Source organism: Electrophorus electricus, chromosome 7 (genome assembly GCF_013358815.1).
Source record: "Electrophorus electricus isolate fEleEle1 chromosome 7, fEleEle1.pri, whole genome shotgun sequence".
In the NCBI taxonomy this organism is placed as follows: Eukaryota; Metazoa; Chordata; class Actinopteri; order Gymnotiformes; family Gymnotidae; genus Electrophorus; species Electrophorus electricus.
In genome coordinates, this window is record NC_049541.1 from 4,808,720 (window position 1) to 4,825,861 (window position 17,142).

At 49.1% G+C, this 17,142-nt stretch overlaps 1 protein-coding gene across 1 annotated transcript in view; it reads right to left on the bottom strand.

Annotated features, from left to right (window-relative positions):
- Window positions 1-3,579: 3,579 nt before the first annotated feature.
- Window positions 3,580-17,142, bottom strand: part of sema6ba (sema domain, transmembrane domain (TM), and cytoplasmic domain, (semaphorin) 6Ba) — a 77,481-nt gene continuing 63,918 nt past the window's right edge. The window contains exons 11-17 of the mRNA XM_027025064.2: window positions 14,610-14,741; window positions 13,929-14,078; window positions 12,877-13,056; window positions 9,731-9,871; window positions 8,813-8,890; window positions 8,644-8,702; window positions 3,580-4,574 (exon numbers count right to left, since the gene is read on the bottom strand). Coding sequence (XP_026880865.2) covers window positions 3,652-4,574; window positions 8,644-8,702; window positions 8,813-8,890; window positions 9,731-9,871; window positions 12,877-13,056; window positions 13,929-14,078; window positions 14,610-14,741 — 1,663 coding nt within the window. The 3' untranslated portion in view covers window positions 3,580-3,651. The remainder of the gene's footprint in view (window positions 4,575-8,643; window positions 8,703-8,812; window positions 8,891-9,730; window positions 9,872-12,876; window positions 13,057-13,928; window positions 14,079-14,609; window positions 14,742-17,142) is intronic.

Genomic DNA, 17,142 nt, shown 5'->3' on the forward strand with positions numbered 1-17,142 from the left:
TTATTGCAAGCAAGCGAACAGGCAATAGCTACAAGGCGTCAACTACAAGGCGTTAACTACAGTTTGGACAGGATGTGTTTGTCTGAGTTTTGAGAGACACCTGAGTGGAGCAGAGAGACACAACATGGGGGGAAAGCAGAACATTTAGCACTGCACTCCCAAAACTGACTAGTGTTTGTCATTCAGACCAACTGCCTCAGAGGACAGACTCAATATGATGCAGGCAGTAATGACTGTATAGATTAGTGACAGGCCTTCCGACTCTTTTAGTGAGTCAGCTAACCAATAAGAGACAGCTTCTTCACTTTAATCCAAGACCTGAATCTCAATCGAAAATCAGATATAAATATGAAATTTCACTTGAGGCTCCGGCTGCTAGACCTAGAGTTACAAGACCTATCAATTTCATTTGCTTTTAAAACAACAACAACAGCACTCTGCTCTTCAATGTTCCCATCACTCACCCCAAAAGACCTACGAATTTATAGACAGAGTGTGGAGTATAGATACAGACACACACCGCTGGAAACCAGCCGGCTTGAGAACTGCATATTGAGGCAGCAGAGGAGAGACCAAGGAAATCACTTCAGGTTGAGGGGGGAGTGGGGTGGGGACCTCAGAATCACTAAATCCATCCCTGCCCACACACACACACACACACACACACACACATATATACATACACACACATACACACACATACACACACGGACTCACTCACACACACACACACACACACACACACACACACACACACACGGACTCACTCACACACACACACACACACACACACACACACACACACACACTCGCGTTCGTGCACTCCCACACACAAACACGCTGACAGACCATGTAATCAGGCGTGAAGCTCGTACCAATCAAATTTTCGTTACACCCCATTTTCAATCATCCTTAGTAACATTGCATGTGTGTGTATGCTGTGTGTGTGTGTGTGTGTGTGTGTGTGTGTGTGTGTGTGTGTGTGTGTGTGTGTGTGTGTGTGAATGAATGGATAAGGTGCCACAGGATCTGAAGTGCCACAGTGGGAATGTGATTGGTGTGTGCCAGTATGTACGTGTACTGAAGGCAGAGGTCTGCAGTTTGGCAGGTGCACGCGTACCATGCCAGAGTCCATGTTGCTGTGGATGGGAGAAGCTGTTCCTCTCCCAACCCTGGCCATATGGTTTCAGTATCTCCCATCTGCAAAGCATCAGCCCCCAAAAGACAGAACTAACCATGAATGAACCAGAAAGAATCTTTTTTTTTTTCACGCTGAGGGACATTGCAAATTAGGTGTGTGTGTTCTATGAATTATGCATGGTTTCCATACTTTTAAGTGAACACATGTGGATTACCTACCCTTCTCTGACCCTAATCAACCTTATGCACATCATTCATACGGTCAGAAATTCCTCACCTCTGTGTGTGTGTGTGTGTGTGTGCTCCAGGGTTAATACATGAAGAGGAGTCAGGTTCTGTAGTCTTGAATAATATATAACGCAGAAAAAGTCTGCCAGCCTTTGGCTTGCATGCTGATGATCTTGGCGGATACAGTACGCTCCATTTCAGAAGCTACGATTTTCCAAACCAAATGGGCAAATTTGACTCTTTTTTCATTGGGGGGGGGGGGGGGGGGGGGGGATGGGTTAGGGGTGGGATGGGGATTGGGGGTTGCAATTTTCATTAGTCTGTAATACAGGCTCCTTCTCATGGCGAATTACAAAATAAAAATTCCATGTTTACATATCCGCATCTCCGAAAGCAAAGCAAACACGAAACAACCGAAACAGGATACGGCACAGTCCAGTCTGGGGAAGCATCACGCCTTCCACCCTCGGCGACAGGCCTTCTTCCTCCGCCCCGGCTGTTGTTATTCCCCTCTGTTACCTCGTCCCTCTTCTCCTGGCGCAACCCTCGTAACCCTCGTCTCTCTCTCAGAGTCTCCTAGTCGTGAGAGGCCGAGTCACGGGGTGAGTCCCAGAGCGAGGACGGTGCGCTTTGACTCGCTCACTGCAGACAGGAATGGACGGACACCTCCTTACGAGAGTTCACATGATGGCCCTGGAGAGGTAGGTCAACACTGCCATCTTTATTTTGCATTTCAGCGCTGCTTCTCTCGGGGTCCAGCAGGCGGTCGCCGTCCGTCTGAGGGCTGGACAGACAGGTTTACTGGACAGCCACACGAAGGCAGGACACAGGGACAAACTCAGGTGGAGCCAGAAAACTCCGGCTTTGGCAAGTTCAAACACCTTGGCACTTGCTTTCACTCTCTGCTCGGAGAGAGCTACTTGGGATTCTTGACGCTGAAGAGACTTGTTGAGACTTTGAAACTCATCTTAATCTCTGTCCCGTCTCCTTCTCCTTCGCTCTCTCTCTCTCTCTCTCTCTCTCTCTCTAGATCTCTCTCATCAAAGCATTTGGTGAGAAGGTCTTAGCTAGCACTGAGCTCATCCTCCTCAGTTTTTTCTTCTGCTAAGCACAAATGGCAAGTGCTCGTGCGCACACACAATCACGCACACACACACACACACACACACACACACACACACACACACACACACACACACACACACACACACTCTCTCTCTGTCTCACCCACACTTTCTCTCTCTCTCTCTCTCTACACTTTCTCTCTCTCTCTCTCTCTCTCTCTCTCTCTCTCTCTCTCTCTCTCACACACACACACACACACACACACACACACACACACACAGTATTTGCCTCCACGGAGACCCATTGTTGCCAGATTCTCCTCTCCCCTCAGTGCGGACAGTTGTGACATGTCGCTTTGCATTGTGGGTCTGGAGCAGTCACTCCCCCACTGCAAAAGTCACTGTCCAATTACATCCAGCCCTCCATACCGAGCACTCACCATCGAGAACATGGCCAATTTCAGAAAAAGAGAGAGATGTATGCATGTATGAGTGTGTGTGTGTGTGTGTGTGTGTGTGTGTGTGCTTGCCTGCATGCACGTGTGTGTGTTTGGGAACAGACATGGATGTTGCAAGCAGGGTTGCACTTCAGTGCGTCAATTCTGCTTGGGGGTTGGAGGTGTGTGTTCAGACGCTTGATCCGCCAACAAGCCGAACAGAAAGCCTGACCGGACCTCGGCCGGACCCCGACCGGACCTCGGCCGGACCCCGACCGGACCCCAGCCAGACAGGCCGAAGGAGGGGCTGCAAGCCAGGCTGCATGACTGTGGACGGGTGGAGGCTGCTCTCATGTGTGTTTAGCTCGGTCAGCTTTCACTCCTCTGCTCCTCCGCAGCGACAGGGAGCCTGATGAACGGGCATGTCCAGGGACTGACAGCATGATGGAGGGAGCGAGAAGACACTGAAATGGACTCATGGAAGAGTGGGAAGAGAGAGAGAGAGAGAGACAGAGAGAGAGAGAGAAAGGGAGAGAGACAGAAGGAGAATAAAGAATAAAGACGGAGAGAGAGAATCGGAGAGATGGTGCCGGCCAGATCCAGCTGGCGCTGCAGTGGAGCTAAGACTTTACGGCCCCTCGCACTTTATCCTTCACTGCTTCCTCCTTCTGTCTCCGTTCTTCTCTCTCTCTCTCTCTACACTTTCTCTCTCTCTCTCTCTCTCTCTCTCTCTCTCTCTCTCTCTCTCCCTCTCTCTCAATCCCCCCCACCCCCTTCTCCGTTCACTGGCCCGAGGGTGTGCGCTCACCACCTCCCTTGCCTAGTAGGTGGCTGAACTCAGCCAGGTCCATCAGCCCCCGGGATCCGTGCAGGCCGGAGCGGGAGAGGCCGGGCGGGTGGGCCCCGGCCGGGCCGTAGTGGAGGCCGGCAGTCGGGGTGGTGCCGTGGCCGCTGTAGATGTAGCCCGCCTCGTGGGTCCAGCGCAGGGCCTCGCCGCTGTACTCCATCTGTGTGCTGGGTGCGGACACCACCCTCCTCCGGTCGGGAGAGTCCTGCGGAGTCATGGGGTAGTTGTAGTCGCCCGCTGACTTTCGGAGCAGCGTGCCCGAGCGCACGCCCTGCTCGCGGTACTTGTAGAGGGACACGTAGCGCTGGCGGTCCACGCTGTCCTCGTGACGTCGGTCCCCGGCGCCCTGGAGGAGCTTGGAACTGAGGAAGATAGCAGCGGGCGGCGGTGGGCACTGGATGCCCGCAGGGTTCAGGAACGTCTGGCTCTGGTCCCAGCTGGAGCCCGAGTCTGAGAGCCGGAGCCCGGGCGTTGGGCGCTTCTGTTGCAGTGGCGTCTGCTCAGGCGTGGGTAGGAGGCCCGGGTCCAAGTCGCCGGCCTTCACCCAGCCGTTGGGCATGACGAAGAGTGTCTCGCCCTGGGCGCGCGGGCGCTCGGGGGCGCTGTGCCGCGACACGCTCATCACTGAGCCGCTGCCACTCGGGCCCGGCCCAACGCGCTCTTTCTCGCCCTTGCGTTGGCTGCCGGAGGAGGAAGCGCTGCTGTGGGAGCGCTGCCGGTGCTTCTGGCCCATGATCCAGCACACGGCCAGGCCTGAGAGCGCCGCCCCGGTGGAGAAGGCCGAAACTGCGGCCACCACCAGCAGGTTCAGCGTCACCAGGCTCTCGGGCTCGTCCATGAAGCTCTCGCGCAGCAGCCCTACGGGGACAGAGAGAGCGAACGACAGACAGGGAAAGACAGCGAGAGGGGCAGAGAGAGAGTGAGAGAGAGAGAGAGAGAGAGAGAGAGAGAGAGAGAGAGAGAGAGAGAGAGCATTCAGCCCTGTGGAACAGCACAAGCAGAGCATGTAATAATGAACAACTATGACATGGCTTGTCTTGCCATGCTCCAAAACCATAACATGTTGCCTGGAGTGAAAACACACACACCACGTGTCATTCAAGTGGGAAATACACAGAGAGGGGGCTGACGTCTGACATTATGAGGTCCAGGTCCATGACAGTGCTAATGTTATTGGGATTTCATTGGATAGTTACTTCATTAACCTTTAGAGGATTACCAATTAAAACCAAATCCACCAGACGAGCTATTGATTTAAGATCCAAACTGTTTTTTTAAAGGCAACAAGAAATGCAAACGCGATCCGTCGAGTGGTAATCACGGACAATGCGGGGCCGTGTCAGAGGGCTCATAAAATGAAATGAATGTATTTTCAGAGACGCATGTCAACCTTGGTAACGTTGGCAACCTACCGCTTGGAGCCCTGCCAAAAATTGCTGGAAATCAGTATCAAAGTGTCTCATGTCGACTTGCGAGAGCTCCGTGTCGAGCCAAAACGGGAGTGCACAGCTGGCGGAGGTCAGGTGGAGGTGAGAAAATGCTCCAGACAGACGGAAAAGACTAAAGCGTTGCTGTTCTGCACATTAAGAACAGAGCCCGAAGAGGCAGGGGGCTTTTGGGCGCGCACGGCTTTCACTGGTGTCCCCACTCCCATAAGTCCTAGTTTTGTCTGTATAGCAGCCAGATGTTCGCCTGGCTACACAGTAAAATGATTCCTCTAGCGGTGCACCAAACTGCAGCAGGGTGTATAGACAGGGGTACAGTTTTATAAATCCATTCCTAATCTATACCTCATGTCATTTCCTGCCTCTGAGCGACTCCCATCCTACTGATGGCCATTCCCACGGTCTCTCTACTCTGCTGGCCCATGCAGGGTATCTGAATTTCACCTCCTCTCCCTCCTCAACCCCTCCACCCCTCCTCTCTCCTCCTTAAAGACTCCCGGTTCTCCTCATCTGTGTGGAGATCCAGCCTCTGAAATAAGAAGCTATACGATGTGGTCTTGTCTCTATTCAGAATCTCGTTATGAAAAATTGTGCTTTGTGAAGGCTTAACGTCTGCCCTGATGCAATTGTCACTGTTACTGATTCAGAATATATATATATATATATATATATATATATATATATATATATATATATATATATACATATATATATGCATTAACAACAAACCCCCAAGGAATGGTATTTTGTACTGAATACACAAAATGTATATATATATGAGGAAAAAAGGTATTAAACACACACACACACACACACACACACACACACACACACAGAAATACAAAAAGTCAAATGCCTATTCACAAAGAAAGCGGGCAAAAGATATACATATGAAGAATAGCTGAGTATGAATAAGCATCTTATATATAAAGCATATAAATGTCTCCACTGTGTACCTTCACTCTCTCTCTCTCCCACACACTCACATACTCACTCACACCACGCTGAAGTACCTGAAGTACCATCATGCCTTTACTCCCCACCCCAGCTGGAGGCCCAGTTCAGCTGATCTCAGTCGAGCTCTCTAGGAATCGAGCTCTCTAGGAATCGAGCTCTCTAGGAATGGGGTTCCCGAGGAAGCAGCAACACCTCCAGCTGCTTTTGTCCACCACCGCTCAACCGTCCAGCCTGGCCGGAGGTGGGTCGCTCCGCCTCGCTTCAGCTTCCTTTAAAGACTCTGTCTCCTTTTCCCTTTTGTGACCAGCGCCCCCAGCGCTATCGTTTTCGGAAAACGTGCAAGCAGTGGAACTTAATGGCCAATTTGAACGTTTAGCCTTGCGAGTTCTTTAGCCTTATCTAATCGAAAACATTCTTTAAAAGATGTTTATCATCAATTTTATATTAGCGAGTGTCTGCTTGATACTGCCTGCTGCTTTCATCTTCCGACAAAAAGGCAAGAAATGTTATCGCTTCTTCCCATATTGTTCCCTCTCTGCTTTTCATTCTCGCTGTCTCTGTGTCCCTCTTGTGCCGTTCTTGCATATGATGAATCCAATAAGAATTGCTCTGCTTAACCTCCATGGTTACAATTTGCCTCCATGTCAAGATCTATTGTGAGGTACAAGGTCCTTCCCGGTCTTACGGATGAGCTCATTTCGCTGTGCGGACGTGCGCGCCGGGGGCATCCGGGCCCCTCAAAGTAATGGCACATGTTGGCCAATTATAATTTCAACATTTAAGGAGAAAATTCCTTCTGCAGAAAACCCTTTTTCGGTGCTACAAATGAACCCTTTTCAAGTTGCCTTGCCACGGCTTTATGATAATGGCAGGCTGTTAAACAATATTATATAGGTGTAATTATATTTCTCTTCCTGTCTAAGCAGGAAGAGAAAAAAAAATGCATGCTTAAACAAAAGCGCGGTAACAGGATGAAAAAAAAAGGTTCGTGGCTGGTTGAGGAGATGCCTGCAACTGCACACCATTCATAGGTGGGTTACATGGAAATGGGCTTGCAGGCTCTTCTACTGGACCAGCGGTTCTGAGTCTCGGCGCTAGAGAAGCTCTGACATGAACTGCACAGGTCAGTGCTTCTTTGACTCCAACACACATAAATCTGCTCACTGGCTAATGACCTAGTCCATGATGAGCCCAACTTTGTGTCAGAGCAGGGAAAATACAACCGCTTGTGACCGTAACAATATCGACAAAAACATTATTTTGTAGAAATACATTATACTAAGAGAATTTAGGCCCATCACCTCTAACTACGTACATAATCAAAATAATGATGTACTGCTTTGTTAGAAGTTGAAGACTCTATACTGCAATTTTCAAACTCCCCAAAAGCTCCACAGAATCTCAGCTGTTAGGCAGCTGTGTGAGTCCTCCAAACGGCCCTCTAATCAGCACGGCTCATGTTTTAATGCTCGCTAGTAAAGTAGGCACGACACTCAAATGCTCCCTGAGACTAAATGACTGACATCTCTTGCCTCTCTCTCTCTCTTTCCCTCGCTCTCTCGCTTTTTTCCTCTCTCGCTCCCCTCCCCCCCTCTCTCCCTGGCTGAGCAGAAGGGACCCCCCTCCCACACACACACCACCGCAAAACATCAGCCCCCCCCCATCCTATAATTGACTCGGCTGGGTGCTGTGTTCCCACCGTCCCCGACCCGGCTGCTCGGAGCCTCCCGGTGCTCTGGAACGCTTCCCGCTTCCAGGGGCTCCTCGGCGGAACGGCGGGCCAAAACCAGAGTGGATTTGGTGATTCGTCCACCTGGAACCGGGACATAGCCTCAGCGGGTTCAGCTCGGGTGCCAGGCGGTGTGAGGCAGCTTCACCTCGTTCTAATTTTTCACTCTTTTCCAAACTGAATGGCAATGGTGCAGTTACGAAGACTCTGGGTTGTCACCTTCGTTCCTCTCACTGAGGCGTGTTGGGGTGCCGTGGAATACACTCCACTCACTCCTCCCACTGCAGAGCAGTGTGGGGTCTCCACACCTTCTATACTCTCTCCTAGCACCTCCAAACTTTGTTGCTAAGCTGAAGTATTCCCTCTCTCTCTCTCTTTCTCTGAGAGTGACCGATCCATCTTGCTGTAGGCTGCTGACATCGTGGGAGTAAAAGGATTGTGCTGCCTTATATAGCAATGGGCTGGCAAGGTGACCACAGATGAACACAGACAAAATGACGGAATGTGTTCATGTGCAATCGTGTGTCCGCGTGCATGTGTGCGCAAGCCTATATATAAGGTGAAATTATGCTGAAGGTATATAAGAAACCATACAAAAAAGGGGTGTGAACCTGAATGTGTGTGTTGCTAGAACACACACACCACAGGAGACAACAGACCAACTAAAGCCCAGTACTGTTTTTGTATTTACAGTCCTTAACAGCAGTTGATCCATATCGTGATAATGATATTGTAGCATTATATAGCTTATATTATATTAGATATCTCTGTGAAACACGTAACAGAAACAGCTTACCATCACAGTCTCCAAGATGTGTGGTGTTTCCATATTCAACATCCTGCACAAAAGGCAGTCTGCAAAATACAGGGGGTGGGGGGGGGGGGGGGGGGGGGGCAAGGAGTGAAAACCAGCTCAACTCGAGTCTTGTGCAAACGTTGTAGTGTGTGTACTGTGGGAGTATCACCTGGTCCCCGGTCTGAGGAGAGAACAGGTGCTTCCTCTAGTCCAGCCGCAGTAAGGATCTCTAGAGGAGATGCAGTTCCTAAAGACAGGCGCGCACACACACACACACACACACACACACACACACACACACACACACACACACACATACACACACGATGTGTAACAACTACAGTACCGCTGCAAAGCATTAGCCCTCAACAAAAACCACAAGAGCATGAAAACCGCAGGCTTTGCATGCTCCGTGCACGCATGTCACTGGCAGGAGGCGGAAACAGTCGCCTGGGAGCAGCAGAAACAAACCCAGCAGGCGTCCATGTGCTGCCTCTCTGATCAGGGTAGGCGCAGGTATTCAGCTCGAGCTCTTGGCGCGGGTCTGACACACCGCAAGGTGAAGTCTAGCCTAAAGTCTAGTCTAAAGATAGCACCCGATATATATATATATATATATATATATATATATATATATATATGTGTGTGTGTGTGTGTGTGTGTGTGTGTGTGTGTGTGTGATATGTGTGTGTGTGATATGTGTATATGTGCAGGACACTGCAGCAAAGAGAATTCTGACTGCAAGGAGGTGTGGCCTGAAAAGCTCCCAGCATGAATCTCAGGAGGACCACACCTTTCTTAAGACAAGGTCTGAACAGAGTAACCAGCATGGGGTTCAGTAATGAGGGCGTTCAATTAGGTTTGTGTCTGGGCCAAGGCTAGCATGCAGGGACATGTCAGAGGGGGTGTGAGAGGAGTCTGTGTGTGTGTTCGTGTGTGTGTGAGCGTGTGTGTGTGTTCAGACGCTGATAAAGAAAAAGCTATTTCAGTCGAACAGTGACATATTACATACACATAAAAGTGTGTGTGTGTTTGTGTGTTGTGTGCGTGTGCGTGTGTGCGCGCGCGTGTGTGTGTAAGAACTTACTTCATACAGCGAGAATGCAAATGGCAGCGTGCTACTGGCAGCCTGACCACACAGGAGTGAAAGGCCATGAGGAGAGTGTGGCTTGGTGTGTCCAGGGTGAGAGACAGTGGCTGACGTGCCTGTGCAGTTTCATCCCCGCACCTACACACACCAAACACCTATTAAGTGTCGTATATACCCACCCCAAACACTCACAAACATACCAAGACTCCTAAACACAAACACCAGTTAGTATTCATAAATACCACGGCCAGCAAACACCAGACCTCTCTCAGCAATCATAACCCATACACGGATATCTACACAAACACCAGTTAGTATTCATAAATACCACGGCCAGCAAACACCAGACCTCTCTCAGCAATCATAACCCATACACGGATATCTACACAAACTGCGCAACGATACTAATTAACCTTGCACTGATACTAATAACAGACAAATATAATAAAAAATAAAAGTCTATCATTCAAAAAATATTAAATCCTCATCATGTATTTATAATGATTACATTAATTATTGACATATTAAAACAAAATGTTTATTCAATATACTGAATAGATACCATACTGAGTTTAGCAACACTCCTATCATGTTAGTAATGTTGCAGATATGCACAAGTTACATTAACAGCGAGGTTTTACACTTGACGTTACACCAGGTACTTCTGCTACTACTACAGGTACTAAAACTACCGGTACTAATACTTTAGACTTATGTAGTGCTTGTCAGTATCCCAAAGATGCTTACAAAATATGACAAAGAATCTGAAAATAAACACAGAGCCAGTAAAAATATAACAATGGGACAGAGAACAGCACGGGTACGGAGCAAGAACAGAGTCACGGCAACAAACGGAGCAGACGAGCCGAGCACAAGGACAGAGGAGGGAAAGGAGCAGATTAGGTGTGGGGAAGAGAGAAAAGGTGTGTTTTGTGGTTGAATTAAAACGCAGAAAGGGATCTGGAAAGTGGGACTTTGGCGCTGGGTGGGTGGAGGGGTTGGGGTTGATTCCGTAGACAGAGATCAAGTTTAAGAAGGTTTGATCACCAACTGAGTGGCGGTTAGAAGATGGGACAGCTAATGGACTGGCCGAGGAGGACCTGAGAGCGCAGGTGGATGTATAGGGGTGGAGGAGCAGAGAGCACGGGCGGATGATTAGGGGTGGAGGAAGGCAGAGACATAAGAGGGAGCAAGATTGTTAAGAGCCTAGAAGGGTGAGGAGGACTTTTGTGGAAGGCACTATTTAAACAGAAGTCAGTGGAGAGTTCCTAAGATGGGTGTGATGTGCTGAGACGAATGGGTACCGGTTAAAGACGGGCAGCAGAGTTCTATTCCATTCGGGGTGTGTGAAGTAAGGAGGAGTTAATATCAGGGAGAAGAGAGTTAATATCGTGGAATAGAGAGCTGCCATAATCACGGCAGATAATAAGGACAGCATGTGCCGTAAAGTGCACAGCAGACTGAGACAGGGATGGTCTAATCTTGGCCATTTTGTCACAAGTCGAAGAAAGACGTTCTAACAACAGTATTAAGCCGAGCTTCGAATGAGAGGGCTGAAGGATGACACCCAAGGATGACACCCAGATTATGAACCAGGTTAGAAGGGGACTTACAGTGTCAATGGAAAGAGTTACTGAACCAGTTTCTCTAAGACTTGATTTACAGCCAGAGAATGAGCTCAGACTCACCACTTTTTAACATAAGAAAATTGTTTCACCCAACGTTGGACTTTTGAGAGAAAAGATTCCAGCTGTGTGAGAGGTGGGTTGTTAATCGATCTCGTCCATATGGAAATGTCAGTGTCATCCACGTATAAATGAAAATCCAGTTTAAAGTGACATACGATGTGACCAAGCAGAAGGATATAGATAATAAACAGAAGGGGTCCAAGGACAGAACCTTGAGGGACCCACGGAGATAAAACAGAGGCAGAAGAAGTATGACCTGGGAGGGTAATGAACTGTTTCCTAACTGCAATGTAGGATGTGAATCAGTTAAGAGCAGAACCATTGACACCCAGCTCACAAAGCCCGGAGGATGGAATGAGAAACCGTGTCAAATGCAGCACTCAAAGGATAAGAATGCGAGGAGAAGCAGTATCAGCGGTTAACAGAAGGTGGCCGGTAACTGTAACGAGGGCCTGTTCGGTACCATGGCACGGCCGAAGAACCTGACTGAAAGGGCACAAAAGGCTAATTGTTGTCTAGGTAGGCTTGGGGCAGGGTAGCAACAACTCAAGAACATTGGAGGAAGGCAGGATGGGATAATAATTAGTGAAAGTGTTCGGGTCTACGGCAGGTTTTTCTGGAATGGTGGGGGGTGACCACTGCACCATGCTGGAACAGGACCAAGGAGAAGCGACACGTAATGGGATGTGGCACTGCGACAGGTAGGCATGCTTTAACAAGAGCTGTGGGCACACGAGATGTGGTATGAGAAGTAGTAATGATATCCGAAATCTGAGAAGAGTCAACCATATCAAAAGTTGCGAAGACAGGTGTTAAACAGTTCTTAAGAAAAGACTAGAATAAACGAGGGGAAACGGGTGTAAGCCTGAGCAGTATGGCCTACTGGAGAGGCATAGATGCAAGAGATTTTGTTTTCAAAGAAATACTAAGACATGCTTGTGTGAGGATATGTTTCTCCAACTGCTTTGTGACCTGCTGAAGGTCTTATCTAAACTGTGTCATGACCCGTTTCTCTATCCCAGCATGCAGCTCTCTGAACCTCTCATCAGACAGCTATTGCCTTTCATCTTCAAAACAGGAGCCGTATTTTCATCTACTGCCCACGCGTGCGCACAAATACACACACACACACACACACAGTAATCTATGAAAGCTGAACAAATTTGTTTCTCTTTTGTCATTTTTGTTGACATTTTTATCTGCCTTACTTTTCCTTTATACTTAAACTGAGCAAGACTTAGAAAATATTTGGAAATCAGTGAAAATATTTCCGTTCGGCGAAGGGCTGTGTTCAACTTTAAACATATCAGCAGGCAAACCAGCAGATTACCCAACAGATTTCTGCCAGACGCATGATAAATGACAGCCCCCCCCCCCCCCCCCCAACGTGGCGGGGGTAGCAGAACTAAACCTCTGACAGAAATCCCCTTCATCTCGCATGGGGGTCCTCCTAACCTCTCAGGATTGTAGCCCTCCAGTTCTTCCAGAAAGATGTTACTGCTGGAGTAAGAACTCTCCTTGCCAGGCATGATGAGGAATTTAAGAACGGTCCCCCTGGTGGACCCGAGGAACACCACAGTTCGGTTCTTGTTCGGCCCTGCCTCTGTGTCCACCACCATGGTGTTCAGCTGGTACCTGGAAGGAAGATGAGAATAAATCGGTTAAATAAAATGAACAAAATAAATTTAATGGAACTATCAACTGAACCTCATGTCGAGGCACAGAAGCGAAACTCAGGGTTACACACATCTTAGACTGTTGCTGCTGAAAGTCTGGCTTTAGCAGTATGCGCTATTAGCTGTTATACTACTTCTTGCCATAGCAGCACTTAACATGATAGAGCTGATGATAGAACAGGAATATGAAACGCAGCAGTTCAGCAGTAGGACGACCTGTACATAAAGTCCATAAAAACACAGGGAAAGGAGAAGTAAGGGCCTTTTCTGTTGAGTAGTTTGTTAAAATGTCTATACACATTCAGTTTACTAGACCCCCCCCCCCCCCACACACACACACACACATGCCACACACATTGTTTCTCACATACGTACAAACACATATTGTATGGACTGTGATTGACCTTGAATACACCCTATTTCCTAAAAGTCTGTTCCTGAGAGCATTTCAATCAAAATTCCATTTACTGGAAGCCTTTCAGAAGCAGTGAGGCTTTCTGCCCGAGTCAGAGGTCAGAGGTCAACAGCCTGCAGATTCTACTTGCCAACACTCCGACAAAGCACCCTTTCCGCTCTCCTCTGCACTCTCATATTGTGAGTGAGGTGTTACGCATGTACGCTGGTACATGAGCGAGATGAAGGCAGGGCTTCGTCCTGCACACTTTACCAACACCAGGCCAGCAGCCATAAGTCCTCAGCCATCTTACCCAAGGCCTCCAGATTCACAGTCTGAAATTCGACACACACAGCTAGACGTACATGCTCGCGCTGTGACGGCCGAGACCGCGGTGAGGCGTGGGGCTCAACCTCTGCAGTGCATGGGCTGCGTACCTGACCATCGTTTTGACTATCCAGGGCCTGTACCCCAGCAGAGGGATGGCCTCGTCCATGAGAGGGTGGGTCTTTATGAAGTTCAATACCTCGTCGGGGAAGGCAGTGGAGGAGCTGAACCTGGAGCCTTGGCCAGCGCAGCCCCCAGGCCTACACACACACACACACACACACACACACACAATTGCACATGAACAAGATCGTGCCTATCTGATGGAACATAGAAATAGCCAAATAACAATATATATCCCCTGAACTATATTTCATAGACACTGATCTTATTGAGTCATATGAAAAGCAAGTTGTCACATGCAAATTAGGTTTGACGATGTTAGAAAAATTTAGAAACTGAACTTCTAGATCTTGAAAGGCCCTATTACTCTACAGTGACTGTAAAAAAAATTGCTCCTGAAAATGAATATTGCAGGATACTGCTGTATGCACAGTACATCCTATCCTTCATATTGCCTCTGGTCTAGTAAGAACAAGCCAAGACAAACGCTAACAAGGTAACTCACCAAGGGTTGGATTTCCTAGTACATTTAAGACATGCCTTGCTCCAGTCACTGATCGCTGCAGTGAAATTGCTGTACTGTAAGTATTTAGAGAAGCCCTATACAGCCCCAGCTATGGGGGTTGACTTGGGATGTTTGGTGAGTGCGGTAGCCTGCCCCGGGTTACCTGGGCCTGGGCACCAGCTCATCCGGAACGGGGGTCCAGATTGATTCCGGCGACTTCTGCTCCTTGAACCTGCCCTCGAACACTCGAGCCAGCTGTTGCATGTCGAAGGCGCACACCGCCGAGCCGGGAATGCTGGGAAAGAGCAGACAGCGGCAACTGTGGTCAGGACGCATGAACGATCTGATCGACACCCCTCGTGCGCTGGGGCGATGCCTCGCGCACAGGAACGTGCATGCCCGCTCGCTCGCTCTCGTGCTCTCTCTCGCTCTCTCTTTCACACACACACACACACACACACACACATCTGTACACATGCATGGGTAAGCATGCACACACTGTCACAGCTGCAGGAAGAAGAGTCTCGACAGGATTTTGCAGTTTGCTTTTTTCCCTAGACAGACTATTAGGCCTCCAGCAAATCTCATTACTGAGTGATTCAGTGTCAGTGTTAGATTGTGTCATGTTAGATTAGAGAAAATTTGGGCTACAAAACATATGGCACTGCTATAATATCTAGGATTATTCACACTCAATCCAACATAAAACCATAAAAGTGTTGCGTGTACCACTTGAATATGGCAATCTCTGAACTAAAACAGCATATAGTTTGCAAATAAGCCATTTTGAAGCTTGCTAGACTCGTTGTTTCCATAAAAACACACATTTAGATACTTTTCCCTACATGCATGCACTAACATACAAAACTGACAGAATACAGAAATTTTATACACAGTACAGAATACAGAACTGTAATATTAACAATATTAATGATTTCTGAAATGTATTTGAGAGTTGGGTTTCTTTTGAGCAGGATTTGGAAGGCATTAGAGTTACAATCTGGGCAGATCAGAGGACTCGGATGGGGAGGTGGAAAGGTTTGGGGTCTGATTTAAAGTCCAGGTGTTTGCCATGTGGACCAGGCCGGACCAGACACCCCAGCTCCCCAGCTGAGCTCTATCAAGTACCCGCCAACAGACAGTCCCCAGGGACCCAGGGGCCCAGACATGGCCCTAGGGAAATCATGGCCTACTTCACAGCAGCACACACATTTCAGACTTCCTTAAATCCCTTACCCCGCCCCGAATCCAGACGAGCCCTTTCACGGTTCTTTAGATCCATTCTGTAATGTAATGAGACGCAATTAAAGTGCGTGTATTTAATGCAACTGTAACGCTGTTTATGGACTGGGAAATGGAGCCTACAGGACAGTGAGCTGTGAAGGGAACGTTATCGCATGACGCTTCGGGCATGCTCCAGTGGTCGCACTGTCACTCCGAATGACACTGTCACAATGTCACGGAAACAACGATGTTTCACCTGCCGCCACAGCCAGTACAGGACAGACAACTGTCTCTGGGAGAGACAGAAAGGGGGGTATGGGACACAGACAGGGTGAAAGAAAAAAGAACAGACAAAGGGACAAAGGGCACAAAAGACAGACAGAGGAAAAGAAAGAAGCGGTGAAGCAAGAAGGTGCAAGACTGAGCGCATGACAGCAGAAGCACGGAGCTGAGTCGAACGGAGCTGAGTCGTACGGAGCTGAGTCGAACGGAGCTGAGTCGTACGGAGCTGAGTCGAACGGAGCTGAGTCGTACGGAGCTGAGTCGAACGGAGCTGAGTCGTACGGAGCTGAGTCGAACGGAGCTGAGTCGTACGGAGCTGAGTCGTACGGAGCTGAGTCGAACGGAGCTGAGTCGTACGGAGCTGAGTCGAACGGAGCTGAGACCCAGCTGACCCATCCAACCCCCGAAATATCACGCCCGCACTGTGCTTGCCAGAAGAGACACTCTGAGCTGGCCGCTGGCCAATGACGTGGTCAGGAACCGGGGGGGCGTGGCATATGGGGTGGGACCCTGCTCTGAAGCTGAGCCCAGCCGGAGCAGCAGGCCAAGAAGACGCTGCCGCTTGGCGCCTGTCACCTGACAAGGGTCCTGATGGGAGGCCGCCATCAGGCCAACGGAGGGCGGGCAGCGTCACCTGCCAAAACCACACTCCCCACAGGCAGAGGAGTGGCTGCAGCTCAAATCTGCCCTGCTGGCCTGCTCCCTTTTAGAACACATCCTGGGCCCGCGCAGACTGACCCGCTGACACTACGGGATGCCCTTATTGTCCTCGGTTTCTTATCTTCTCGTGCAATTTTTTTGTTTGTTTGTTTTTTGTTTTTTTTTTGTCCTGCTCATTTGGTCCACTTCAGTGAACAAGGAGTGAACGGGGGATGCTGAGGCAGACCATGGGAGTGATTAAAGTGCTCTCCGTCAGGGAGGCCATTCAAACGATTCAAACTCATTCATCAGACGATCGGGTCAGGGAGTAGCAGGCAGGAACAGGGCAGTGAAGTGTAGATGGGACTTTTGGTGCATCACTCCTCACTACAGTCTGCTCTCCTTATGGAGAATATCAGTGCCAAACACACACACACACGCACACACACACGCGCACACACACACGCACACACACACGCGCACACACACGCGCACACACACGCGCACACACACGTGCACTCATACACATACACCCACATACGCAAAACATA